Raw genomic sequence first — 21,508 nt, 5'->3', positions numbered from 1 at the left:
TAAACCACAACAATATTTGTGCTGTATTCATGTTCTTTGCCTGGGTTGATGCTGCAGAATGCTTTTTTCCCTAGTATCTTCTCTCTCTCTCCTCTTTTTTCTTTTTCCTTCTCTTATATTTTTAAAACTTTAATAAAAATTCTATGAAACACAATAAAAAAATGCATTGGATGAGTAAAACTCTTTAATGGCTGCCCTTCTGCACTGTGAGTTGTTCTTTACTCCCTTAGTTCATCCTCTGCATACTCAGGAGTGGGAATAGGTTCACTATGTGAGCTGGAAATCCCCTGAGAGGTGAGGTGGTAGACAGACTAATATTTCCAGATAGCACAAGTGGTAGCACTCTGATAGCTACTGGGATAAGCGTGGCTAAAGATAGCAAATAGGGTGGACACTCCTGAGCAACCTCAACACCTCAATTAAGTTGTCATCTCAAATGGACAGATCCCTTCAGAGATTAAAGGGGTGGCACTCTGATCCACGGTGTCTCTTTCCTAGCACAAACTGTCTTCAGTTACCTTCCTGTAGAGCAAGAAATTGGTGCCTGACCTAGAATGTTGACAAGCCCAAATGAGCTCTTTGTGGCAGTGATGCCATTTGAGGTCATTACTTCATTCAGCCTACAGATTTGCCTGGTTCAGAACTGTCAGATGAATTGGGCCCCAGATATTTGTTGGACAACTTTCTCCTGCCTTAACTCACCTGCCCACTGAGATGGTCTTCTGAAACTTATTTTTCCTGGATGGCTCCTTGTCTTTGGAATGCCCTCCCTAAGGTGGCCTGCCTAGATATCTCATTACCTGGCAAAACGTGCTGGGCAAAACTTCCCGTGCCCCAGGCTTAAAAAAATTGCCAATTTAAGCCTTTTAAATCTTAGATCAGTTTCATTTTAGCACAGCTGTTGCTGTTCTAGTTTGTTGCTTTAAAAATTCTGTGTTACTTTGTATGTATTGCTGTTTTTATATTTGTTCCTTCTTGCAACTTTTTTAGCCTCCTTGGGAACATAAACATGTGTTAAAGGTGTGACGTATAAATCTATATGTAAGAAAGCAAAGCTGAATTGAGTTTTGTGGACCCTCCCTCTGAAACAAAAAGGTTATGTGTGCTCTGCATTTCATGCAAACATGCAAGCTCTTTGATTTTAGTCCCTCACTCCTGATGAAAGTCTGACTGACTGCAGTTGTGCAGGGTTTGGAAGGAGAAACATTGAGTTTCCAAAGGCCTCTCACCATGGCTGGGTGTTGTAGTTGTGACCATAGAGCTGGTGAAACCAACTACAGTTCCCAGGGTGCAATGCAGCATTGTGCATGTGCATGCACAGCCACATCAACATTTATGCACCCACACTTTGGAACTCCCTGCATAATGACACCAAGCAGGGGCCTTCAATGAACTCTTTCCAGAGGCTGCTAAAATATTTTTGTTTAGGCAGGTGGCTTGCCACAAGCCTATCCAGACAGGTGGAATATTGACCTAGGTTTTCATGTACTACTAATTTTAATCGTTGTTTGAATGTTTTAAATAGTTTTTTTTTTAACTGTGGTGGGGTTTTGTTTTTTTACCTGATAATTTTATTGCTTTATTCTTCTTGTAAATTGCTATGAGATTTTATTACTATCCAGCAGTATATAAATCTTGTGAAATACGTGCATACATAAATCCATATAGTCAGCTCAAGGAGAAGCTCAGAACCCTCGTTCTGATTGCTTGTTTTAAGCCGATTCTGACTGAAGTGCTGGGAACTTTACCCAGTGTTAATGTGCAAGTGTTTCAGTAATCAATTTCATATATATATTTTCTACCAATAAAGTCAGGTTCTGATGAGCTGAATGAGTTGGGCATATACTAAACATAGCTGCACACATTTGTTTTCTCTCTCCATTAATCATTGAGATCCCACCCCACCCACTGCTTGAGCTTCTGTGGGATGACAGAAAATGTCCACCCACACTAAAGGAAATTTGGCAAAAATTTAATGATTGCAGCATATTAGTCACAGTGTGAAAGACACATAATGTTCAATAATCTCTCTTTTCTAGCTTCCTGCCTTTGGCAAAATGGGGGCTCACATGAAGTAAATCAGGGACACAGCTTATTGCAAAAGACCTGCTGGAATGTGGAAATAAGCAAACCAGCCCTCCCCCTACAGGCAAATATCCAATAGGTTTAGAAGGGAATTTCAAAACAGGCAGTTCTAGAAATGTATTCCGAAGTGAGCCCTCTGAGGAGATGAATGTAAAAGATGAAGTTGGATGTTATAACTATAAAAGCATGTGTGAATATACCGGAAAGGAAGGGAGGAGGCTTATTCTTAGTGGTAACCGAAGGTAGAACAAGAAGCCAATTTTATAGCTGTCGGGACGATTATTAGACAATAGAGTAAGCTGCCAAAGGGCCAGCTTGAATCACCATCACCAGAAACATTCAGAGGCTTAAACATAGGAAGGAAATGAGAATAACTTCCCATTCTTTCTGATCTGGTGTGAGCAGGAAGGCCATGTGTACAAATAGTCAGCTATTAGATTAGCTTGAGGAGATGGCTAGGAGAAAACACAGCTGTGGCATTTTGGGTCAGGGAAGGAGTGGATCTTTTTGGTGATTCCTGAAATGTTTCTCCTTCTTACACCAGGACAAGGGAAACTTTTTCAGCCTGAGGGTTGTATTCCTGCAAGAGCAGTTTTCCAGGGATTGCATGCCAGTGGTGGGCAGGGCCATAGATAGGCAAGAAGTGACCAGAATGTCAGTCTTGCTTTTTTACAGCATATTACATGCAGAAGGAACTAAAAAAAGATGCTTAAGTGCACCCCCCCCAAAAAAAGAAAAAATCTCCTAGAAGCATTCCTGTTAGCAGTAGTAGGTCAGGAAATACCAAAGAAAATTAAAAACTTGTTTCTGTATGCAACGGTAGCTGCAAGAATACTATACGCAGAAATGTGGAAAGAGAAGTCAAGTCCAACAAAAGATCAATGGCTGCATAAACTAATAGGATATGTCGAACTAGGAAGTATGACAGCCAAAATAAGAAATATAGATGGAAAGACAGTAATAAGTGAGTGGGAACAACTTGAAGATAAATCTACAAGCAGGGTTGACCCTATGAACAGCAGTAGATAAAACAAATGATTATGAATGGAGGGAGAAAACAATAGACAATAAAGGAAGATGTGGCAAGCCAACAGAATGTACAATAGGATGTCAAGGAAAGAGTGTGGAAAAAACATGCAAAAATGTAATAGAAAAAAAGTGAATGACAAAAGTTTTATTATGTCAAAGGTAAATAATATGTTAAGGGTATTTAAATATAAGGAGGAAAGATGGGAGATATAATAGAGTGATTTTAATAATTAGAAATGATTTCTGAAAGAGGGTTAGAATTTGCTGTATTTGATTGGGTAAAGAGGAACACAAAAAAGGGAGGCGTGAGGAAGTCAAGAAATAAAGTTATTCAAGTATGAATTTAAAAGCTGGAGTTTTTACTTCTTTTTTATTATTGTTAATTTTATTTTTCCTGTATGTTGTCTTTTTTCTTTGGTTCTGTTTTATGTGTATAAAAACTTAATAAATATATTTAAAAAAGGATGTCAAGGAAAGATAGGTTGGGAAGTATATATATATACACACACACATACACATGATAGGATGAAAAACAAAAGTACGTATAATATATATGGAAAGTGCAACAACAACAACAACAGATTACTGTACATCCAAAAGTCAGAGATTTCTACAAACACACATACCCTCAGGCAAACAAGGGACAACATCACAGTTCAAGGATACATTCCAGCCAGGCAAATTCCCCCAGGAGGGTGCAAAGCTGGGCTAGTGACCTATGAAGAGTTGTTAGAGCCAGACAGAGAAGTCTGGGGCTTCCCAATACAGTTTGGCACGTTCACGTTGTGTCAGTTGATGGATCCTGAGACTACCCATCCATTCTCCTTAATAAGACCTCATTTGAAAAGTGTAGCAGTTTATGTGGTAAATGTTCAGACATGGAATGGGGTCTGCACAGGGAGTTTCCTAGGGCAGGGCTCTTGATGAGCTATTCCCACCCATGTCATCCCTACTCCCATTTCACTACCATCATCCCTTCCAATAAAACAAAACATTTTTTTTCCCCTGCAACTGGAATGCTGTTCATTAAGGAAATATCTGTATGGCTAAAGTACATTATTTATATAGCAGTATGCTTTATGCTGCAAAAAATGTAGGCTTGTTGAATTCCAGGCTTTGGTTACAATTATTTTTTTTAATGCACCTACCTTGCATGCAGAAAGGTTTGGTCCCTGGTTTGATCCCCCACATCTCCAGATGGGGCTAGGAAAGGCCCCTTCATGAAATCCCAGAGAGCCACAGCAGCCCATCACTGTAGTAGACAACTAGATAAACAAGTGATCAGACTATTTGGAATACCCAAATTGCCATTTGTTCCAATTCAACGTTAAAGAACGGTTTTTCCTGGGGCAAGTGGTAGGGCCAGAGAATCCACAGACCTGTTTCTAGAAAGTTCAGGGAGGGAGAAGGTAAGTGTGGATGAGCCCTTAGGATAAGGCAGCTTCCTGTGTTACATCCTCAGCTAGTCATAAAGGATACACAAAGTTAATTTACATTGAATCAGACAATTGGTTTGTCTGGACTAAACCCAGGCTCTTGTGAATGCAAACCACTATGGTCCTGCAATCCCTTCTGGGTCATGGGAACGTGCAAAAAAGGATGTGTTTTCTGGTATGGTGCTAGAAAATGCTAATGCAGAACATACCTTAGGCTCATTCAGGCATTTGCCTGCATATATAAAGGTAAAGGGACCCCTGACCATTAGGTCCAGTCATGACCGACTCTGGGGTTGCAGCGCTCATCTTGCTTTATTGGCCGAGGGAGCCAGCGTACATGTGGCCAGCATGACTAAGCCACTTCTGGTGAACCAGAACAGCACACGGAAAAGTTGTTTACCTTCCCGCCAGAGCGGTACCTATTTATCTACTTGCACTTTGACGTGCTTTCAAACTGCTTGGTTGGCAGGAGCAGGGACTGAGCAATGGGAGCTTACCCCGTCGCGGGGATTCGAACCGCCGACCTTCTGATCGGCAAGTCCTAGGCTCTGTGGTTTAACCCACAGGGCCACCCATGTCCCTTTGCCTGGATATAGGTGTGCTCAAATAGAATATGGGAACAGGGGTGCACATACACATCACCCCATCCCCAACCACCCCATCTGGCATGGGGCATCTCTTGAATGCCAGCATGAGGAAGGGCAGGGAGTAGAACAGGGCAGGGGTGCCCATGAGGATGTTGGGGGCAGGGCAGGCATCCCTATCCCTTCCCACACTGTGAGTGTTCATGAACACTCTTGAACTAAGTGTAAACTAGCTTTGTTCCACTTTTGTTGTTTAAAGAGGCAGCTGGTGTTTGCAGATGCTTGCCACATTGAGAAATCCGAGGGAGTTCAAATTGCATCTTTTCTTCTTTAAATTAAAAAAGCATGAATTAAGAATATCACTGTAAATCTTTTGCAATGGAAAAAAAATTGATTGGTTTCTTTCTCTGTTTTTTGCTTTGTTTTGTTTTTGGCCAGCCAGTGTAATGCGAGAGTGGATGGTAATTAAAGCTGACAGCCCCGGCTGATTCTCCTTGTTCTGTGCAAGCCTTTGCATCTTTTATGGGAACTAACTCCCCCAAAGTGGTCGAGATAATGATAAACACTATCTCAGGTCACCTCTAGTAAGAAAGGGCCTTTGTTCCAAAAGATGCCTTTTAAGAACAAGGTGCTGCTGACTTAGAAGACTTTTGATTTGCAGGTGCTGGGGGAATTGCTCTGCTGGGTGCTTGCTTGTTCAGTAAAGATACAGGGGTCATCCTCTTGAATTGGTTTCCTCGCAGACAAATAAAGCCCTGAAGTACCGACCACATCTCCTTTCAGACAACTAGAAGTTCTACCTTCATGAGTTAGGTGGCTTCATGTCTCATCAATAAATTACCTATTTCTACCTTCAGTTCGATCATGCAGCTATTGTTCCATCCCCTCCAAGTGACGCAAGACTCCAGGGGTACCGGCATGTACCCAGGGTTTGTTTTCTTGAGGATGAAGATTGACAGAAACTGTGGTGTCTTTTGGATACATGGTTTTATTTGCACATATATGCAACCTGAGCATAGGTTGGAGGGACTCTCAGCATTAACACCCCAACAGATCTTGCTTCCCCATTAGGGGTCTAGTGAACTCAAAACCACAGGTCTTGGGTCTAGCTCAGAGCAGACATGTCTCTGTGTCTCCCCAGTTTGTAGCAGCAGCCTAGTTCACCCACCCACACCTCTTGGCCTGTTGTTCTCCAGCCTAGGATGATGTACTATCAAGCCAGGTGAGGTGGGCTAATGCTCACCCATTTGTTTCTGTGGCAACAGAGCTCACTTTTTAAGATGCAGGTGATGGGCACTTAACTGAGACCATAACCTTGGCAGTGGTCTCTTCTAAGCTGCCTTGAGACAGACTCATGGGCCTGGAAGGGATTTATGGATATCATTCAAACTGACCCCCCATAAACCTGTAGTGCTATAAATGCTCTGAATGTCCAAATCTGCAGAACAGGCTTGAAAATGCCTAGGATTGGTGAGAAGGAGTGAATTACGCTTCAAATATTGTCATGAATGGTGACTTCTAATAGGAAATTCAGATTAACACAGCCTTCCCTAGTCTGGTGTCCTCCAGATGTTTTGGAAAACAACTGCCATCAGCCTCGGCCAGCACATGCTGCAAAAACTCCTGCAGCAAAAACCATAAAAAAGACTTATGGCACCTTAAATACTAACAAATTCATTATGGAAAAAAATCTTGTGGACTCAGCCCCACTTTGTCAGATACATGAATGCAAAAGCTTAGTTGGCAGATTATAATGTACAGTATAATGGAGAAAATTGTAAGGTGGGAGTTGAATGGCAGTGAGATGCCAGAATTACAGTCGGTGATAATTAGATTTCAAACGTATGCTAAATGGGCACACCTTTATTTTTTCATAGTAGAAGATTGGTTTTTTTTATAAATATTTTATTAAGTTTTAGGAAAGACAACAAACATAAGAAAAAACAAGAACAAATACACAAAAATACAAAATTATAAAATACATAAGAAAAAAGAGAAAATAGTTTCAAAAAAGAAAAGAAAAAACACATTTTAAGAAAAAACGAAGAAAAAACACAAAAATCCCTCTTTTTACTTCTCATCTTTGATTCACTTATTTTCTTGACTTCCTCACATCTCCCTTTTTTGTATCCCTATTGAGAATTAATTCAGCAAATTCATATCCAATTTGTCTAATTATCCATCCAATCTTATTTTTAACCTCGTTGCTAGAACCCCTTCAGTTCATTTCAATGCCATTAACATTCAAAAATTTTACAATATTTCTGTAAGTAGATTTTAAATTTCTTCCAATCTTCTTCCACCGACTCTTCTCCCTGGTCTCGGATTCTGCCAGTCATTTCCGCCATCTCCATATATTCTATTACTTGCATCTGCCATTCTTCCAGAGTGGGTAGGTCTTGTGTCTTCCAATGCTTTGTGATGAGTATTCTTGCTGCTGCTGTTGCGTACATAAAAAAAATTCTATCCTTCTTTAACACCAATTGGCCGACTATGCCCAGGAGAAAGGCCTCTGGTTTCTTAGGGAAAGTGTACTTGAGTACCTTTTTTAGTTCATTATATATCGTCTCCCAGAAAGCCTTAATCCTTGGGCACGTCCACCAAAGGTGAAAGAATGTACCTTCTGTTTCTTTACATTTCCAACATTTGTTATCAGGCAAATGATATATTTTTGCAAGCTTGACTGGGGTCATGTACCACCTATACATCATTTTTATAATGTTCTCTCTTAGGGCATTACATGCCGTAAATTTAATCCCAGTGGTCCACAACTTCTCCCAGTCAGCAAACATAATGTTATATCCTATATCTTGTGCCCATTTCATCATAGCAGATTTTACCTTTTCTTCCTCAGTGTTCCATTTCAACAGCAAGATAGTAGAAGATTGGTTTTGAATGCTTAACTACTACACAACATACCCTCTCTTGCACTGAATTTGTGCAACTTATAGATGAAACTGGTTATGAGATGTTTTGATTATATTACACAGTGATAGCTCATGTACACTTGTAAGATTTGTTAAATGGCCAAGGTGTAATATGGAGCACAATTAAGCTACCATTGTTAAGGGGCAAAGCATAAGGAGCAAATGCCCCAGCATATACACTGAAACGTTTATTGGGGGGGGGGTGTCATTGCCTGTGCAAATGGCTTGAATGGTTTCTGGACTGCAACCTGAAACCATAATCCCTGAATCAGTGACAGCCCCCCCCCCCATGCCCTTCAACCACTGGAACTCTGGCTTCATCAATTCCTGTTTGGAAACAAGATGGATCTATTTGGAGAAGTGCTCTTGCTCTTTACTCCTGTGGCTTTTAATCTTGAAGAACAACTTGACCTAATTACTTGTTTTCCTTGCAGAAGTCCAGCCCTGGCGGGAATTTTCTCATCCTGCTGGTAAAATAAAATGGGAGGTTGGGTGGGGGCTTTGCCCGTGTGCTTTATTAAAGAGAATCGCCTAAAATAACGTGCTTTTAAATTAAGGGCCATCTCTTCACCTCTTCAGATAATTAGACTGGAAGTTCGGAGGGAAAGGTTAAGGGGTAAAAAAAAGTGAATACAGTAATAAATAATGATGTAGAGTTTGTGAAACACTGTCTCTTCTGCTTACTGAAAGATCGGCACCCTCTCTTTCCCTCTCTTTTCTGTAGGTGAATTGCTTAATGGTGTGGTTTTCATATTTAATAAGCTTTGCAGCCATCAGGTGCGATAGCCATTGCAGGCGTTCCTCACCAAGACAAGTTTGTTCTTAGAAACATGAAATGTGTTCCCCTTTCCCCAGTTTTGTTCATTACGATTGTTGTAGAACTATTTCAGATGTATGCTGTACTGTGCATACATCTCAAATCTAATGTATAACTGATAAAATAAAAACTCCCCCAGAGAAAGAAACATGAAATGTGAAGACAGTAAAATATTGAGTCTAATGTAATATCTATTTTTCTTTTTTCTTTTAAGAAAAAAAGGGGGAAGTCTGCACTATTATTATTTGTTTTTGTTATTTTACCCCTGTCACCTGCCTCTCAGCTGTGACCCACTTCTTCTCCCTTCCCTTTTTTATCCTCAGGAGAACTCTGTGAGGTAACTTAGGTTGAAAGACCGGCCCAAGGCCACCCAATGTGCCTTATGGCCAAGGAGGATTTGAACCCAGGTCTCTCTCCAACATTAGATCCAAGCTTAGATTGCTACATCACACTGACTCTTGAAGTGCATGCTTGTTCAAGCCCCTCTATCCACTACCTAGAAATGTGTGTTATCTCTGAAGACCTACTTAAACATAAGGACCAGGAACTTGAAGCTGACATGAAAAGATCTTGTGTTGCTCCCTTTTGTTTCAGTTGGTCTTATGCAAAGGTACTGTGAATTGCTTCATTCATCCTTGGAACGACACCATATTGTAAAATCACTGTTCTGCTTGACTGAGTGCTGGCAATAATCTACCATCCCATGCCTTGAGAAGTGGTGTGAACCTGGAGCAGAGGAAGCAACTGGAAGGCAGGCAGCTTGGGAATGAAAAGTGAAGGCCTCATGGCTTCTTGCAGCAAGGAGTTGCTCAGAGTGAGGGAGCTCACCAGAGCTTTATATTAGGCTCTTATGAACCTGGAGGTGGATCCTTTGTCTTCAGGGGACAGGGGTGAGGACTCTGAAGCAGAAGGGGAAAGGCAGTCGAGGTTAGCTCCAGGTGGGCTTTCACCAGATGAGCCTGTAGTGCCAGCACCCTTCTGGCTTGAGGCTGAGGTGTTGCTGTCCTCACACTCAGAGGGCTCTGCCACTGAACTCACCCCATAACTCTTCCCTGATCTACCAGATTAGAAGACTGATGGAGCGAGTGATGGCACCTTCCATGGGCAGCCAGGCTAGTGATTGGGATGCAGATGCTGTTGCTGTTGCTGCTGCTGCTGCTGCATCATAGCTCAACTCTCTTATAGCACATCTGGAACCCTGTCTGGACTTGCATCCAGACTGAGCCTGGCCTTACACCAAGCCTCGCCTGAGCTCAGCACTCTGCTCACAACAGATTGGCTCCCTTGGGTCACCTGATCCCCAGGACCAGGACAATTGCTCCAGGGTGACCCTCTTGAGATCTCCAAGCAGTGTTCCTAGTGGGAAATTGGTTGGGAATTATTGCTGGGCTTCTCATTGGAATCCCATTGTGAACACAACACTTCGTTTTTTGTTTTCTTGTTTCTGATGGCTTTATTGTTGGAAGCAATTTAGTACATGAAAGCAAACAAACTCACATCTACAAAAGTAAGTCTAAAGAGACTGGGACCTCAGCCCAAGGTCAACAGAAATATCTTGGAGTCTCTTTAAATTGTTGGAGCATCATGAATTGGCCACTGAATTAGAGCTGCACTGAAAATTACTCTCTTTTTTTCATCCATCTGATGGATGGGGATAAAAGAAAACCCTCCTGAGGGATGGTGAAGGGGTGTTTGTGTGTATTTCTCAATTGTGTAGGAACGGGTTAGAGCTTTTGTTGTTTAAACTTATGAAGCAGCCAAGTGCTTTCCAGTCCGCGCCCCTCCCCATCCTATTTAAGATAAAAGCCCCATATTGCTCATAACAGCAGAAAGCTAAATTCACAGCTTCCTGCTTGCATCACTTCTTAGAACACCTTTGGAGCCATGTAACATCATGTCTCCTTGTGTTACTTGAAGGCATCCTGGGAAATGTTACTGACAGGAAGCAGTGCAAGGCTGAAGAATTGCCTCCTGAACATTTAGGAGCCTACCCCCAATGTTTGCATGGAGAGAATATTTTTGAGACCCTGGGGCTGAGGATTTTGGGCCAGCATTACACTGAACATATCTGGATAGATAGGAAATAGAGATATGGTTGAAGTTTCCTCCTCTCTCCCAGGTTATTCCTCCTCCCGTGGAACATCACACCCTTGTTTGGGGAGTGGGGCTAAGATGCATTGGCCTTATTTGGAAACAAGAACCATCTAAGTACATCTTCAACTTCCTAAAGATTGCAATATACTAATTGGATATCCTCATGGGTTTGGATGACTAGCCGCCTATTAAGATTAAAGTAAAAAATCAATAATCATTACTCACTAGTGGAAGTTCAATAGCCATTCTAAATTAAGGCCTCTCTGGGGGTGCAGGGTTAGAGAGAAAGAAATAAGCTGTTTAGATCATCCTTCCCCAACCTGGTACTTGCCAGCTATTGTGGGCAACAAACCCTGAGTTCAGGAGTTGTGGTCCAAAACATCTGGAAGGTACCAGGTTAGGGCAAGTAAGCACATAGCTTAAGGCAAAACACAAGGACCAAGTGCATTTAAGCCACTAAGCCACTGAGTTGTAAGTTTGCTGAGGAAGCAGTTTGGCCAATGAACAACAAACAAGCCTAGAAATTGCCTGGAATTTTGATGAAATATTTTTGGTCAGCGTGTGTGGAGATTTTAGCATGAACCACAAAGATTTGAGACTAATATTTAAAGCCATGCCAGGTGATGACAGAGGTAAAGCATACCATATATATAATTGTAGCAGTTAAAGGTAAAGGTAAGGTAAAGGACCTCTGGATGGCTAAGTCCGGTCAAAGGCGACTTTGAGGTGTGGCACTCATCTCGCTTCAGGCCCAGGGAGCCAGGGTTTGTCCACAGACAGCTTTCCAGGTCATGTGGCCAGCATGACTAAACCGCTTCTGTGGGTAATGATCATAGTAAATAATTCTATAAAGTCTGTATATATCATAGGAGCCAACTCCTAGGAGCCGTGGGGGCTTCGGGCCCCATAATAAAATATGGCATTGCCATTAAATGGCATTTGAATAGTATGTGTGCACCATGTCATGTGTTAGATTACTTGGGCCCCCGCAATATTTCATTCAAGTTGGCATCCCTGGTATATATTAATACTTCATCTTGGAAAGTAGACCCAGATCTTTTCAGTCTGCCCGGAGCTTGGCAGGGTTATGTGGGGTGATAGGATGTCATCATATTGGGTGTCAAGCATCCTTGTTATCTTTGATTGACAGTGATTGGGAGATGCACAGACTGATGACATGTCGCCATTTATAGTATTAATAGGGCACATTAGCAGAGCATTTAACCCATCATAGGATGGTTATATGGCTTCAATTTTAATGCTTTATAAATAACATCAATGAACTGCATAAGACCCAGATAACGTATGCCCCTATGAGACAATGCTACCTAAAAATATGCGACTCTTACTTCCGTTTGCAAGATCTATTTTATTTTGACATCTGAAAAAGTGTACTAAACCTTCTGTTCATATTCCAATTGCAGTATGTGCTCCACACATCCATTTTTATTTGTTACTTTAAACTTGTTTTGTCAGTATATTGTTATTTCTGAAAGCTCAACAAACCCATCTTTTTAAAAATATACAGGTCACATTGTGAGGAAGCGAGGGCAAAGGGCCATGGAGTGGTGGTTCCTCCATGTGTTTTACAGTGCCCAGTTCCTTCCTGAGGGTGGGAGCACTTGCCTCCTGTTGCACTGGAAACTTGTATTATGTTAAGCAGCAAGAGAGACTTTTCTCCCCTAAAGTACGCCCTTGAGCTAAGCAGCTACTTGAGTTCTGTGTGTCTTTACCTATAATTAAATAGCCCATTATGTTAGGCATTAAAGCTTCATCACCATTCTTTTTAGCCCTATGGAGATCACAGTCTTTTGTTGTAAAAATTAACAGTTATCAATCAATGGACTCATTTAAGATATGTATCTCATAGTGATCTTCTTGCTCATCGTATTCAAGTCGTGTCCTCCATTGCCTCTTTCTCCATGCAGCAATTGATTCTTTCTTAGCTGTGGCTGAGATGGCCATTAGGGCTCTATGCTTCACCCAGCCTCTCTAAACTGGAATCTGTAGAATCACAACTGGGTTGAACATGAATGAAAGGATGGGTGTTCAATCAGCTGCTGAGCAAACTATTCAGGAAGGAGAAGCTTCTGGTAGGACTTCAGCTGCCTTGGGAGGCCTGCATAAGGATGTGTGAATTCCCAAGAAATTTCCCTTCTCTCATCTAACTACTCTAACTTCCCTTGAAATTCCTCAGGCCTTCCCCACCAAGTGGACACAACCCTATGGGGAATAAAGCAGAACATAAATTTCAGATAGGTGTGGGTACATGCACCAAAACGCACACACACACACACACGCGCGCACACACACACACACACACTAAAGAGGTATTAAAGCAGATTGAGCAACTAGATCAAGACGTGAGAAGTTATGCAATTTCTAGTCACACAACAAAGTTTTCAGGCATCAATTCCCGACATGCATAGTTTTCAGCGCAGATCAATAGCAGACAGCCACTGCCACAAACATTCCTTTGCATCGCGTATTAATTTATCCCCCTGGGTCTTTGCATTGGGTTCTGAGATCAGCACAGATGCATCATCTGCCAGAGATTGCCTTCTAAGCAATTAGTCTAATTAAAAGGCAAAGTGTTTCTTTTACTAGTTTTATATCACCCCTACCCAAGCCAGAAGCCCCACCCACACAGAATAGTTCTAGATTTATTTTGGGTCGGGGAACGTAATGATTTAAAGGCTCTTTGTGTCATTCTTAAGGGAGGATTAGTGAAGTCTTGCATTGTGACAGAAAGGTGGCATTACCCTGTTTGAACATATGAAGCTGCCTTCAGCAGAATCAGACCATTAGTCCATCTCAACCAATACCTGCCTGGCTCAGATAATCTACACCATGGTATTTTCATGAATGAGCTGTACTTTGGGTTCCTCTTTCCATTCTCCATGCGTGAGGAAAGGAGAGTAAAATCACCCATTTGCACTTCACACTAAACTAATTTTAATTTACATATGCAGGTGGGAAATTGCAGTTTATGAGTTTTAAATGTTGAGAAAGGGCAGACCGTGGGTACCAAAATAGACCCAGGCAAAAGGTTGCAGTGTGTTCCTGCCAGGGGTAGAGGAAAGGGGGTGCAGTGGGGGCGGTCTGACCCAGGTATCACTACCAAGGGGGGTGAAAAAATGCTGGGCGGCAGTCACTGCTGGGCCTGCAGCATGCCCGAGCCACATGTCTTTCCTGGGAGTGACATGGTGGCTTGGGCACCTGCAGGCTCAGCGCTGCCCCAAACAGTCCGCCTGCCACCTCCCCCTCAACTGTAGGGTGGCTGAGTGGGAGGAGGCAGGCAAAGCATCCTGCCCTGGCTGGCCCCACCCTGTGGTGGCTGGCCCCGCCCCCACAGGCATCTGGCTCCACCCCCAGGCGCAGGGCACACATGCCGCCCCAGGCACCTGATCGGCTTGCTCTGCAGCTGGTTCCTGCATACTGGGGAATGTCTGCAACATGCAGGGAATTACTGAGGACCTCCCCACCCCACCCCAATGGCTGTTCATGTGGCATGCAAAGAGGCAGGAGAGTGCAGGTGCCATTTCTCAGTACTCTACTTACGTTATTTCGTTAGCCCAGAGGTGGGGAATCTTTTTTCAGCCCAGGGGTTCATTCCCCTCTAGGTATCCTTCTTCATGCCATTGTTGGGCAGGGTCAGAGCAAGGAATGCACATTTTGCCTTTGAGCAATAGGCTCGTCTATATGCACACCTACCATTGTATCCTCCATCCAGTCAATTAAGATGCATTGTCAGAATCCAAGGAAACATTCCAGCTTGGCAAAAACACTCAAGGAGGATGCAGAGCAAGACCGTTGGGAGGCAGGGCATGGAGAAAGGGTGTGTGTTGTGGGAGAGTCCTAAGCACCAGTTAGAGTAGCCTAGAGGACTGCATTTGTCCCCTGGTCCTGAGGTTCTTTACATCTGGCATTAGCTCTATCCACACATTAGCTCAGCCTTTCTCAAGCTTGGGTCTGCAGATGTTGCAGAACAACAACTCCCATCATCCATAGGCAGCAGGGCAGCAGTCAAGGGTGATGGGAGTGGTAGTCCAACAACATATGGGAACCCAAGGTTAAGAAGCCTGCATTAGCCAGATGAAGGGTGGGAGTATAAGGGATCCCCACTCCAAAGTTCAACCTACACAGCTGGTATCACCCATCTGACCATACATTCAGCAAAGGTATGGAGGGTGAGTTAGCTGGACTGGGGTAGACTCATCCACTCAGTTAGGAAACCTGAATTATTAGAGCTCCGGGTCACCTATGCAAGGTTCTGAACCTCTAAACACATGAGTATGGTGAGGTGGGTGGGGTAGGGGCAGTGCCAGGATGCATGGTACACCTTCCCATCCATATGTTACTTCTTCATGCAGAGGGTTAACTGCTGAATTGGTCTATTATCTCAGACGCATCCTCAGTAGATTATTCTGGTGATTGTACTTGGTTGCATATTGATTTGGTGATTTGTTCTTGCAATGAGAGCCGAAAACCACAGTCTCTTCAAGGGCAGAATATGTGGGGTTTCTTGTCATTGCCTTCTTCTTTTTTACGCTGTTCTTGAAACACGGAATTGGTCTTAGAATGCCAATAGCATATAACTAATGTGACACTGTCTCTAATAAAATGTCTGAAATGGACTTTGGTTAAAAGTAATTGGATTCTGTAATAGCTCTTATCGCATTAATGTTGTTTGCACTGTTCTGGTTAAGGCCATTAATTTTGCTCTCATATACCCCAATTTTCAAGGGTGCTTGTGACTATTAGGTAAACATTTGTTTCCGACAGAATCCTTGATGGCTTGGCCAAGAGTTCCCTCATTATTATTAATTCCCTATCCCCCTCCAAGAAAAAATATTCATTGCAATTCTTTTTTTCTCTCCTTTTGTTAAAAAGCGAATATATAGTATTGAATAAGTGAGTAGAGAGTTGTGTGGTTTCATGTTTAATTGGATCATCAATAGGATGCTTAATGCTGTATGGAAATACCAGTGCCATTTTAGTGCTCCCAAAAGTGAGCCATGGATAATGTCTCTGTGTGTTTTTTCATGGCCTATCTCAATATGTTTTTGTTTCTTTTTCTTGTTGACTTCAGCCGCATTCACACCATATAGTTTGAGCACTACAATGCCACCTTGAGAAGAGATTGCTTCCCACAAAGAATTTTTGGGTCCATGATTTAATGGTGAATGCCTTTGCACAGGGAACTCTGGGAATTGCAGCTCTGTGAGGGGAATAGGGGGTCTCCTAACAACTCTCAGCACCCTTAACGAACTACAACTCCCAGAGTTCTTTGATATGAATATATGGTGTGAATATGGTCTTAGTCAAGAGGAACCATAACTGCTCAAAGTATCTGCCTCTAAGAGCAGTGATACCATTGAGCAGTATTTTCCTGCATTCAGAACTGGATTCAGGCTCTGCCTCTGCTAAACATATAAACAACTTTATTTATTTATTTTTTAAAATGTATGGACTCCTGACCAGTAGATGGAATCGTTCCCTGCATGTTGATATCATTATGATTTCAAATTTACAATGCAACCTTCCTCCCCAAAGGAGTCAAGGGCAGCTCCTGATAATAAAATGTCATAGAAACAATTTAATACATCACAACAACATGATACATATATTAGTTAAAACCAGGTATGTAAAAATGATGAGGTGTGAGGAGGAAGGTCGGTGGGGTATTTTTCCTTTTACTGATTTCTATATGTTTTGGAATGTGCTTTGTCTGTCTGTTCTCTCTGCATTTGGACCCCTCTTGAGAAGGTTCCCAAGATGGAGGAGCTGTCTTTCATCCATGTTTCGATGCCACTGGATGCCATTTTGAATCAGGATGGCAGACAAAATCATTCCAAACAGCACTGATTAGAATAGCTCTGAAGGTGTTGTCAACCAATTAGGTGTGACAGTTCCTGAGATTGAATCTGTATGAAAGGATACATCCTCATGCTATATTGAATCAAGATGGCAGAACTTTTAGGAATTCTTGAGCAATGCTGAATCATTCTACTACTGTAGTATATTTTGTCCCTCTCCCTTAAAATTCTCTGAAATGGGTTGGGAAGCTGTGGAAGGGTAGCATTTTCCCTTGTTACAGAGATTCAGCTCCTGGTGATACTCTATGATGTATTCATTTCAACTTCCTTGCCTTCACTGGGGTGGAGAGAGACCATCTGAAGGCAAGGAAATAGCCACACAAATCCACTGACTATGGGTGTGGGTGGAATTTGAAAGACACTGTTACAACAGGAACTTCCTCTACATCTTCAAAGAATACTTTTAAAATATATATAGTAATAATCCACAGAATTTTGACCTTTGCTGTCTTTGTTTTGTCTTCCTTTTTTGCAGGTTTACGGGAACAAACCTTCCTGCCCCTGTAATCAGCAGCAAAAACTGGCTTCGCATGCACTTTATGTCAGATGGCAACCACAGGCAGAAGGGCTTCAGTGCTCAGTACCAAGGTATTGGCAGTCTCCTGATTTATTCTGCCCAGTCCCCTGCTCCTCCTGAATGACCAATGAACAGTGGGGATCCCTAAAACCAACTTGAGAATTGGAGTATGCATTGTTTGCTGCAGCTTTCAGTTTCTCTTGTCCATTTTTCCATCCTATTTAAATAGACTTTTAATCAAAATGCAGATATCTAAACATAGTGCTTTTTTTTAGTTTTTGCTGATTTTTTGAGCTGAGAATTTTGTCAGAATATTCAGGAAACGTGCAAGCTGGCAGGTAGCCAAATCTAATCCATAAATTAGTCTGGGAGGGGAGGATTAAGTCAGCTCTTATTGATATTCACCAATACTGGAATCCCTCAAACACCTAGCGGGCATTTGCTTGCTCATAACCACCTCAGTGGGCTGCATTCCAGAGCAGATCCTGCAGCATTCCTTGGGTTTATCCATTTCTGTCCCCACCCTGCTGATCAACTCTTTGCAATTATTTTGAAACAGGAGACAAAATTATAGCTTAACACAGAGCTACAAATATTGTATTGAAATATTCTTTTCCACACTGCCATGGCTAGCAATGGGAACTGCTGTCCACAAATAGGGCAAGGCTGGTGACTCTTGCACAGCCTGCAGACCTCAAATTTGTCTGGCATTTGCCAGGAAGGAAAGTTATGCCAATGTGACCATAGCTCAGTGATGGAGCTGCCTCTTCGCATGCAGATGGTCCAAAGTTCAACTCCTGGCATCTCCAGTTAAAAGTATCAGCTGGCAGATGATGTAAATCCTTTGCCAGAGACACTGAAGGGTGGCTGTGAGTCAAAACAGACAATACTGGGCTTGATTGACAAATAGCATGAAACAGCTTCCTGTGTTCTTCACATCAGAACTTTTTGGGGAAGGTGGATTGTGTCTACAACTCAGCAGTGTAGATTTTCTGGCCCACAGGACTACTTTGCCTTCCAGGGTCTTAATTTCATTCAGGAAACCATTTCCCCCAAATCATACCCATCTTGCTCTATACCTGCAATTGTGTTAAATATGCAGCCTCCTACTGAAATCGGGGTTTGCAGGTACTGCGGATATCAAATTACTCGGGCAAAGGAAAGCACTTCACCTGTGATGAAGTCAGGTGATTGGCAGGTGGGTGCCCCTGTTCACTAGTCAAAATGGCATGCAGGTTTTGTGGGAGGTCAGAATCCAGAGCACCAGCAGGATCCGGTCTCAAACCTCTGCCATGGTGTGTCTGAGATGCATGGTGCTTTCAGAATAAGGCGTCATATGTGTTAATTCAGACTGGGTTCTCCTCCCCTCCCACCACTGTGTTCTGCGGTTAAGAAACTCAGGTTGTGATCTTTATGAATCATCTTTCAGATTTAATACCTGAAGCTGTTTAGTCATAATTTTAAATTGCCCTGATGCTGATTTTTTTTTAAAAAAAAAAGGAAGAGAAAAGGGAAATCAAAGTCATGATTGCTGCTTTGCTTATTAAAAATACACCTGCCTGAATCATACCTTTTTTTTCCTTTTTTGCAAAAATAGTCAAGTAAAGATTAATGTTATAATTTCCTCTCTGATTAAGGGAAATGTCAGGGGCTTCTAATCCAGTAAGCTTGGTTAAAAAACCCAAAAAAAACCTTAGACATAATAGTCTGAGTGTTTGCATGTTGAGTGCTTTAAAAGATAAATTTCCAAGAAGCCATTGCTCATATGGAAGAGACACTAGGGGGTTCCGAACCAATTTCTTGTGTTACTTTTTAGAGACAGGTTTATGTTTAGACAGATGACAGAAGATGCTTGCAAAGGACAGAGAGAGCTAAATTAAACCTTACTATTTCCCTTACCCTTTCCTTTATATTTGTAAGGCTATAGCTGTGGGTGGAAGGTGTATCTTAACCTTTTCCCATCCCTCTATTTATCTACTCAAAACACCACATCCATCTGCTTTCCTCCCAGCAAGAGAAAGTGGATGGAATTCTCAGTTCCCAGAGTTCCTGGTCTTCTAACTGCTTTGAGTACCCTTAACAAACTACAGTTCTCACAATTCTTTGGGGGAAAGATGCTGGCAAGGCATGCACTAAGTATGTACAGTCCAATGAAGATTCTATTGCCTGCTGTTTCAAGGGGATCTTTGAGAGGGTGAGAGACAGGTGAGGTTCAGGAACTGAGTGGCAAAGAAGGAAACAGGGGGTAATTTTACTGATGTGGGTCATTCATCCTGCTGAGAGCCAGTGTGGTGTAGTGGTTAAGAGCGGTAGTCTCGTAATCTGGGGAACCGGGTTCATGTCTCCACTCCTCCACATGCAGCTGCTGGGTGACCCTGGGCTAGTCACACTTCTTCGAAATCTCTCAGCCCCCTCACCTCAAAGAGTGTTTGTTGTGGGGAAGGAAGGGAAAGGAGAATGTTAGCCGCTTTGAGACTCCTTCGGGTAGTGATAAAGCGGGATGTCAAATCCAGTCCAAACTCTTCTTCATGATCTGGCGCTTCTGGAGAAAATTATTCCAACTGAACTGAGAGCAATTTACATGTAAAAGTCTGCAAGAATAGCAGTCTTGTGTTACCTTAAAGGCAGAGACATTTTGTTATAAGCTTTAAAAGATAAAGTCCATTTTATCAGGTGCATATGGTGTAATCCTCAGGGGTGAGGAACTGAAGAAGGCTGTAAACATTGTGGGTGAAATTCCTTTGGGAGATTGAATTGTTCTTCCACTAATTTGCATGTTTGATTTGCATCCATTGCAAATGGACTGAGCTGCATAAAGTCTGTTTCTTGGCAGGTTGCAGTCCATCTTTTGCTGATCTATCTTCCATTTTGTTACCTCTCTAGTCAAAAAACAAATGGAGATGAAGTCCCGGGGAGTGAAATTGATGCCGAGTAAGGACACAAACCAGAAGACATCTGTGTGTAAGTTTCACCCACCGTTGCACGTTCAGTGAGAACTAGCGCCTTAAGCATTCCATGACTCTACAGCAATCTCCAGAACGTTGCCACTCTTTCTCCCAAGTTTTAATGCTTGTTACCCCCACCTCCTACCCTGCATTATCGCCTCACCTCCTTCTTCTGGTGCTCTGTTTGCAAGCACCTACTAACTGTCAAGATGCGGCCTGGATGGGTGGGAAGGGGAAAGCCATGTGTGTGCAATCTATAGTGTTAGCAAGCCTGTGGAGGGCTTTGGGAGACTCGGATATCTCTGCTTTTTGTCACATACTCTATAGAGTCATCACGATGCAAACACATTTTTTGACAACCAGATGTATTTGTCTAGCATGAATGTAAGAGGACTTGGATCAGCGGTGAGGAAGCAAGCAACAAAAAAAGCTGCAGTAACTCCACTGATAATCTGAAATGAGATCTTTCCTCTCTCCCATTCCTGGTCATTGAATTTCACTGTGCCTAACTTAAAGAAAAAGACAAAAGGAGAAAATAGTAATATTCACCACACTTATTCTGGATGTGCTTTTTAGTTTTTCACTAACTTTGCCTTTCTTTAAACAAACAACTTGCTAGAAACAGACCTAGAATAGACAGTTTGTTTTGTCCTGGGATTGTTCCTTTACTGGTGTTAGCAGACTCCTTTGGGTATTTTGTGTGTGTGCGCGTGATCTTTTGTTTGTACATGTGATCCCTTATACACACAAAAAGCATTAGATGCACTCCTTTGATAGGTGTGTGATTTTGAAGTGGAGCGATCCTTGGGTGTGGATTCCCTCCATAGAATTGCATTGGAATGGAAACTGAGCTGGGATTTTGCAGTTGGATGTCAAAGGTAGATTTAGAGGAGTGTGATCAGTTTGCCTGCATTGGGCATTGAGCCAAGAGGGTGCCACAGGGGGCGCTGCAACAGTGATGAACAATGGAAGACGAGCGAGCCTGGAGGCAGCCAAATTTTGGCATTACACAGAGCATCACTGAAATTTTAAAGCACAAAGTCTACCCCTGCTGGATGTGGATAGAAACAGTGCAAGAGTGGGCATCTGGTGGTGTGAATGGCTGTGCAGTAAAGGTTTGTGTCATTCCTAGACAGCGCAGAAGTGCCTCTAGGCTTACCTTTAACGTAGGATCAGAACTAAAAACTCACTTGGT

The 21,508-nt window shown here is 42.4% G+C and overlaps 1 protein-coding gene across 5 annotated transcripts in view; it reads left to right on the top strand.

Annotated features, from left to right (window-relative positions):
* Nucleotides 1-21,508, top strand: part of CSMD2 (CUB and Sushi multiple domains 2) — a 506,434-nt gene that overhangs the window by 240,807 nt on the left and 244,119 nt on the right. For 3 of the 5 annotated variants that reach the window (XM_081871629.1, XM_081871627.1, XM_081871630.1), the window contains exons 6-7: nucleotides 17,327-17,439; nucleotides 20,252-20,329. In XM_081871629.1, the coding sequence (XP_081727755.1) occupies nucleotides 17,327-17,439; nucleotides 20,252-20,329 (191 nt within the window). Of the gene's footprint in view, nucleotides 1-17,326; nucleotides 17,440-19,442; nucleotides 19,574-20,251; nucleotides 20,330-21,508 lie in introns of those variants that run through there. The other 2 variants (XM_081871631.1, XM_081871633.1) reach the window with 2 other exon arrangements.

Source organism: Podarcis erhardii (assembly GCF_964252035.2).
Source record: "Podarcis erhardii genome assembly, chromosome: 7".
NCBI classification, from domain to species: domain Eukaryota; kingdom Metazoa; phylum Chordata; class Lepidosauria; order Squamata; family Lacertidae; genus Podarcis; species Podarcis erhardii.
This window is presented reverse-complemented; position numbering and strand designations above follow the sequence as displayed.